At 33.6% G+C, this 7,398-nt stretch overlaps 1 protein-coding gene across 1 annotated transcript in view; it reads left to right on the top strand.

Moving 5' to 3' along the window:
* Positions 1-5,183: 5,183 nt before the first annotated feature.
* Positions 5,184-7,398, top strand: part of LOC106463608 (N-acetylneuraminate lyase-like) — a 22,205-nt gene continuing 19,990 nt past the window's right edge. The window contains exons 1-3 of the mRNA XM_022391143.1: positions 5,184-5,285; positions 5,939-5,994; positions 6,331-6,401. Of these exons, the coding sequence (XP_022246851.1) occupies positions 5,265-5,285; positions 5,939-5,994; positions 6,331-6,401 (148 nt within the window). The 5' untranslated portion in view covers positions 5,184-5,264. The remainder of the gene's footprint in view (positions 5,286-5,938; positions 5,995-6,330; positions 6,402-7,398) is intronic.

Below are 7,398 nucleotides of genomic sequence, written 5' to 3' on the forward strand. Positions count from 1 at the left end.
AGAACTATCATGTACTTTGGCGAATGTTCTAGTTCTTACTAGATATAGGGTAGGCTGGTATATTAAAGGGGGAATGTAATGTCTGGGTAGATAGTGAGTAATTGAACTGCAGTTAGAGAGCACGAGAGACGTTACAGCGTTTGTCTAGCGCGATTGTTGAAGTTGAGTGTATTGGTAAAGTTATATTCGGAAATAATAAACCAGTTTTATTAAGAAAGAACTTGTGTCGCTTAAGTTTCGTCGGAACGAAGTTACGGAAAGTTAATTAACAAACGGAGACGTAACAATATTAATATGCGCAGAACATCGTAAGCCAGTTATATATTTCATGAAATTTTACAGTTACAATAATATATTAATTAGATCAAAGAATAGACTAATTATGCCAGATGAAAGGAAAGTCCACAGAATCACGAAGAGTCAAAAGCGTTGCTCATCTAGATGACGTTGATGATGTTTTAACAGAAACATTGCTTGTTTGTTTGTTTGCAGTTGAGCACAAAGCTACACAGTGGGCTATCTGTGCTGTGCCCACCACGAGTATCGAAACCTGGTTTTTAGCGTTGTACATCTGCAGACATGCCGCTGAGCCACAGGGGGTGCATAAGAAGCGCAACGGAATAGAACAAAATGACTAACTTTCAATGAGGGCAGGTTATTAAAGGAGAGTAGTTTTCGTTGGGTTCTTAAACCCTAACATAAGCACTCTTTCAATTTATAACAGTTTAAAATTGTATTTTATTTTTAATCTCAAAGGAGCTTCGTGATAAAAATCGTGGACCTAGCCGATAATTTCTAGAAACCCGGCAGCAGCATGTGCGCTACGGTTCCTACGGTGCGCACTTATTTAGAAGAGGAGGGAAAACATGTTTTGGAAAAGATAATCTGAATCAGTTAATTCATATTTACTACTACTACACTTCAATGTGATCGCAGAAAACAAGAAAATAAATAAATCTTATGTCAGTACAGAATTGTGAAATATCCACACAGCACAAATTAACACGTTATAGGTCTTTTCAGAAAAGGTTTTGTTTTAACATAACACACTTGCAACCTTTATGACTGATCTACTTTAACTTAGTTTAAGTGTATGTTTGTGTGTTTTCTTATAGCAAAGCCACATCGTGCTATCTGCTGTGTCCACCGAGGGGAATCGAACCCCTGATTTTAGCATTATAAATCCCAAGACTTACCGCTGTCCCTCTGGGGGACCACTTAGTTTAAATGAATGAAATCATGCACTGAGCAGGCCCTCTACAAAATGCAACAACAAAATTCCAACGCACACCAAATTACTATAAAGTAACGAATGTACATATAATGCTTACTTTCAACTGATTGGACAATCTTGTACATATAAAAATGTATATACTGTTGTAAGCAACATTTTTAATGTTTTAAATTTAGGTGTTTCTTTGCTAGTCAGAGTTTGCCATGATATAATGACAGTGCTGTCAGTGCAACATCTAGAAGATACCTGTAGTAAATAGAAAACGAGTACAACATAAAATGTCACACTTAGTATACAGTTAATCAGTTAAGCAGTCCAGTTTTAATGAAAGAGTTAAGAAGTGTCTATTTCTAAACGATCAAGTAATAATTTAGTCAGTCAGCGTGATTGTTATCAATAGATTAGCGAGGAACTTCTGCAAATAAGTTTATTTGTGAGTTGGGCATTAATACAACCAGCCTAGGAACTTCTCGTCTAAGGTTATTTGTGAAGTTAGGCCTACCAATGATAGTAGCCTTAGCAAGCGTTATTGAAAGAATAAGTTAAATGTATTATCGTTATGTTAACTGTATATCGTGTTATTTCCCCCCCCCCCCGATGATAGAATATGTTACGGCAATAATGTCAAAAATAGGATTATATTGGTGAAAGTGAAAAATAGCTTTGACTAAACATCAAGATGACAACACGAGTATGAAGTAGATCGAAAATTTGCTGGATATAACGAAATAGTGGAAAGAAGAACAAGCAGAAAAAAAAAAACAATTGTTGTTGTTTTCGTAGTGCAAAGCTACACAATAAGATATCAGCACGCTATCCAGTGTGGGGAATCGAACCCTTGATTTGACAAAAAAAAAAAAAAGAACAGATCATCAAAAGAAGATCAAGAAGAAAGAGACTGAAAATTAAAAGAATGTAGTATGAATTGATTTCTCTACAAGTATAAGACAGTTAGATTCGATAGTCAAAGTAGATTCGACAAGGAAATATTGGAGTACTGTATTTAATAGCATAAGTGTATGCGAAATAAGGAGACTGGACAAATGGGATGGAATGAACAAAATCTTTATTTCTACAATACAACAAAGAAAACTCAATGTAGGCCTGGCATGGGATGGTTTTTAGAACCATCGATTCACAATCTGTGAGTAGCAGGTTTTAATCCCCGTCACTAAAAATGCTCACCCTTTCAACCGTGGAGGCGTTATAATGTGACTGTTAAGTGTAGCCAAGAGTTGACGATAGGTGATGTTGACTAGCTGCTTTCCTCGTAGTCTATCACTGCTAAATTAGGAACGGTTAGCACAGATAGCTCTCGAGTAGCTTTGCGCGAAACTTAAAACAAATTGAACAAACTCAATGTGTGTACTTGCACAGACCAGATCACAATCAATACTTCTACTAGGTGTGTTTACTTACTTTTTAAGAGGTATATACTTAATTTGCGAACAAAAAGAAAGTTTTGAAACAGCTATTTGTGGGGTAATAGATTTATTTCTGCACAACATTTCTTCTCTAACAGAGAGACATGATCACATACAACATTTAAGGTATAAGTACGTTCAAATTGCAAATACATCCAATCATATTATTTGGCTAATGATACAAGCTCCTTCTGGTTCTAAACGTAATTAACTTAATACAAATGTAATGGTGCTCCTGCTGCTTTATTAATGTTAGCTATTAATTCTTTGACTTTGTGATTCCAGATTTTTTCTTTTTTTGTTTGAAGTTTTCTCTGTATTAAATACTTTAATATTTTAAAGTTTATTTCATGTTATTTTTAAATCATATGCTCATTTACGTTTGACTCTTTTCGTTTTTCATGTTCCTGGCATCTGGTCGTTATTTTCATACCTGTTTCTCCTAAGTTGAAACTTTCGAAGTTTAAACATTATATTTTATACACTGTGTCGTTGCCATATTTTTCGTTAATATATATCTTCGGTAAAAACTTTTAATGTTAATTCCAGGTTTACTTACGATTTTAGTTTGACGTTTCATTTGAGTTTTTTTTTTTTTTGCTTAATTTGTACTCTCATCTAATTAATTTTTCACTAATAATACCTACAAATGGTATTGATTTATAAGTATATTTCTTCTCTTGCTACACTTGGGTGTATTGGCCACTTCTTAATAAGTGATGTAAACACTGTATGAAGATGGTGGCACATGACAGAAAAGATGACCAACCTAAAGTACAGCAAAGATGTGACATCAATGAATGATGATGAAGAACTGCTGTAGTCCAACACTCAACTATAAGCTGCCCAGGCAAGCGATACGAGTTTGAAATCAATTATTCAATGATTGAAGAATATTACAGAAAAACCTTCATTATAAACAATCACCTTGTACAGCCCGAAAACAAAGATGGACTGAACACGCTAGGATTTCTTATGTTTACAAGATGACTTATTATTCTGTGACGAACTGGTGTAATAAAAGTGAACTCTGCTGTCAGTGGTAAGATCCATAACAGAAGCATCATTGTCAGCTACAGTAGTATTGTACTGGAACACCACTGGAGAAAGTTGCTATTGATGTCCTTGGTCCTCTTTCATACAGTAACAGTAGAAATAGATACATCACTGTTGTGGTGGATTATTTTACCAATTGGTCAAAAGTATATGCTATTTCTAACCATGAAGCAGAAACTCTTGTAAATAAAATCGATAACGAATACATTTCACGATATGGGGTGTGACCATGGAACTTTACTCAGATTATGGACGGAATTTTGAGCCAGACGTGTTTGCAGAAATGTGTTGTATCCTTGAAATTAAAAAGAACAGGACAACAGCCCTTCATCCATAGTCTGATGGCTTGATGTAGAGATACATCTATACACTGTCAAGTCAAATCACATGTAAATGGATGAATATATATAAAAAACAAACATAGGATCACGACCTTCCATTATTACTGATGAATTTTCATAATGCAATACACGAAGCTACTGGTAACATAATACCATCATGACTTATGTTTCTGAGAGAAGTGAAAATTCCATTAGACCTTCTGTATTCTTGTCTGGAGAACAGTCACCCAGAAGAGTTTTACAAGGATACGCAAAGAGATTAAAGAACACCACCAATGGCATAAATGACTTTACTTGAAAAAGAGTAAAATCAGCTCGTGATAAAATGAAAAATCGCTATAATGTTAATGCTGATAAGATTGGTTTCTATCGAATTGACATAGTATGGCTGTGTAATCCCTGTAGCCAGAAAGGACGAACTCTGAAGTTACGCAAGTGCTGGGAAGGGTCATATGCTGTACTGAAAATATTCAGTTATGTGGTTTACAAAATCCAGAAGGCTTTGCGATTGGATCCAAAGATCATTTATCGTGATCTTTGTAAATACGTCAGTGGTAGTGGTAGAATGATATAGCCATACAATATTGAACCTGCTATGGGTATGGTCAGAAGAAATAAAAACATGACACTAAAATCATTACTTCTTACTAAGTTGAAACAGTTTTTCTCGTAACTGAAAGATCAGTTGGAACATTTCTTTGGCTGCTCTTTAAATGACAATAAATCCAAACGCCGATCATACAATTATGATATGGTATTATTATGTAACTAGAGTAAATGAAAATACCGGTGCATTACATATAATAGTGTTAGTTTTTGAACTTATTTTATAATGTGGTTTGTTAAGTTAAATATAGCAATCATTAATGTTTTGTCTGTCTGAATCATAAAACATTAATCATATATACGTTCAATATATGAATAGCAATATTACACTGCAAAAAAAAGAGTTCAAAACAATCTTGCAAATACCTACAAAATAGCTTAATGCTTCATATAAGTTATTTACAAGACTGCATATGAATCCTCCAACTCTGCAGCCCTATATATGTTAATAGTTGCTCCCTGTATCCTTGTGATGAAGCTAAAGTCTACTTTCAAGGTCACAAAACTTGCAAACAGATTAAGTGTTGTAGAAAACGTTTAGTAGTGATACCAGATATTTGTGTGGTATAAGGTCAGCAGTAATTTTGTATCATTGTTTCCAGTATGAACGAACAAATTGAAATGGTAAGTGTGCAATAATATTGTTTGTTTCAGGCAAGCCTGTATATTTTTTCCTTCTTTACAACTTCTCAAGAAGCCTTAATTTATAATGTTATAGATATGTGACATACAAATAAGTTTTTAGCTTTTTATTCATTTTCTTCGTATGTTCAATACTATATAAAGGCTTTGAGTTTGAAGTTTCGTGAAACACACTACAGTACATTACGAAGTTACATATATATATATATATATATATTACAATGTGCTTATTAAACTTAAAGGCCAAGTATCTACGATATGTAGGATATTCATTTTATTCTCTGTACTAATTGATTTAGCTGACGCTTGATGGCAAGTTGTACATCTATTACTTAAAAATAAGTGAATTTAAAAGTCATCCTAATTAGAATAATTCAAACAAAATAATTTCGAATGATGCATTCCTAAATATTTTTCTATATATTTCTCCCACATTATTTGTTTCAAATGTTACAATTAATATTTTGTATTTAGCTTTTATTACGTATCTATAATTACCACTTGATATGATGAAAATTATACTTCTAAGTTATATTATTTTGAAAACTGCTCAGACTCTAAGTTAGACAAATTTAGTTATTAGACGGTTGTATGTGTGTGTCTTTATATCTATGTTTGTTTGTTTTGTTTCTTAGATTAAACGATTTGAAGGATTGTTATCTGCCCCTTTTACGGCTTTCTTCCAGAATGGGTGAGTTTTATTGTGCATGGAGAATAGAAAGTTGGATTAGTACCAAATAGAAATGTATAGAAATTAAGACCTTATGGACAGAAATATTATATAATTTATTTAGTACAAACAAAAATTACAGTTGGTAACAGCGTAAGATCTTTTAAGAATATTTAATGGAGTTTAAGGGGAACTTTACGAATATCTGAATAATAAGGGGTAGCTCCGAGTTTTGTAATGTTGAATTTAATTTAGTGGATAAAACAGCCTAGATGGACCAAAAAGGTTCCTTTTATTCTTTAATATTATGTTATATGCTGTATATATATATATATATTTTTTTTTTTGCCGAACCAGAAAGGTAAATGTGGACATCATACCAAAGTACGTGGACCTGTTATGTACAAACAACGTTCGTGGAGCATTTGGTAAGATAATTCTAGGTTATTGCGATAATGTTATGTTAGTCTACACAGTTTTTATTATTATTTTATGGTGTAGTGAACAACTGAAATAATGTTTTGTTTTTACGTAAATCTGAATTATATTATTGTTTGTCGAAAATGTTTGCATTACCATTATCTGTCTTATAAATGATTTTGGAGAGAGGGTACTTTAGCCTTTATGCATTCACTGTCGTTTGGTAAAAATTCTGGTGTAAACTGTATGCATTAGCGTCGTTTGGTGAAATCTTATAACGTTATGTAATAAGATTTGTTTTTTTTTCAAGTTTGGTTTTTGGAATCAGTTTGATTATGAGTTAGATATATAGCACACTAAGTGAAGTTTTGGGAGTCTTTGTAGTCTCGTTAGTGAGTCAGTCAAAATTCCGATATCAGAAAAACAAGTTGATTGTGTAACCTAAACAACTGGGTAATAGTTTTCAAACGAGATCCAAAACTCGAGCGCCTTCGAATTGTTCACTATTCTTCTGAAAACCATTACAACTTTTGTTTGTGATCCAGTGTGCTAACTTTATAATCAGAATCTAAAAAAGTGGGTAGTTATGCTTGTATCAAGGAAAATAAAAACTTGATTGTATATCCTAAAAACTACGTTATTAGACCGAGTCCAGTATTCTTTGGGAAAGTGAAAAATTTCGAATAACTGGCTAATAGTTATTCGAGTCAATACACGGATCTTCGTCGTTGTTTAAATTAAACCAGCGCAACGTCCAAGAAGCAGTGTAATGAAATCATAGTTTACGAAATTATTGTACGTGTGTGGGGGAAGGGAAGGAAGGCTAACAAACACAAAATTGTCAAAATAAGGTTTGTTTGTTTTGGAATTTCGCGCAAAGCTACACGAGGGCTATCTGCGCTAGCCGTCCCTAATTAACAGACTAGAGGGAAGGCAGTTAGTCATCACCACCCACCGCCAACTCTTGGGCTACTCTTTTACCAACGAATAGTGGGATTGACCGTC

This window comes from Limulus polyphemus, unplaced genomic scaffold (genome assembly GCF_000517525.1).
Source record: "Limulus polyphemus unplaced genomic scaffold, Limulus_polyphemus-2.1.2 Scaffold1445, whole genome shotgun sequence".
Lineage (NCBI taxonomy): Eukaryota > Metazoa > Arthropoda > Merostomata > Xiphosura > Limulidae > Limulus > Limulus polyphemus.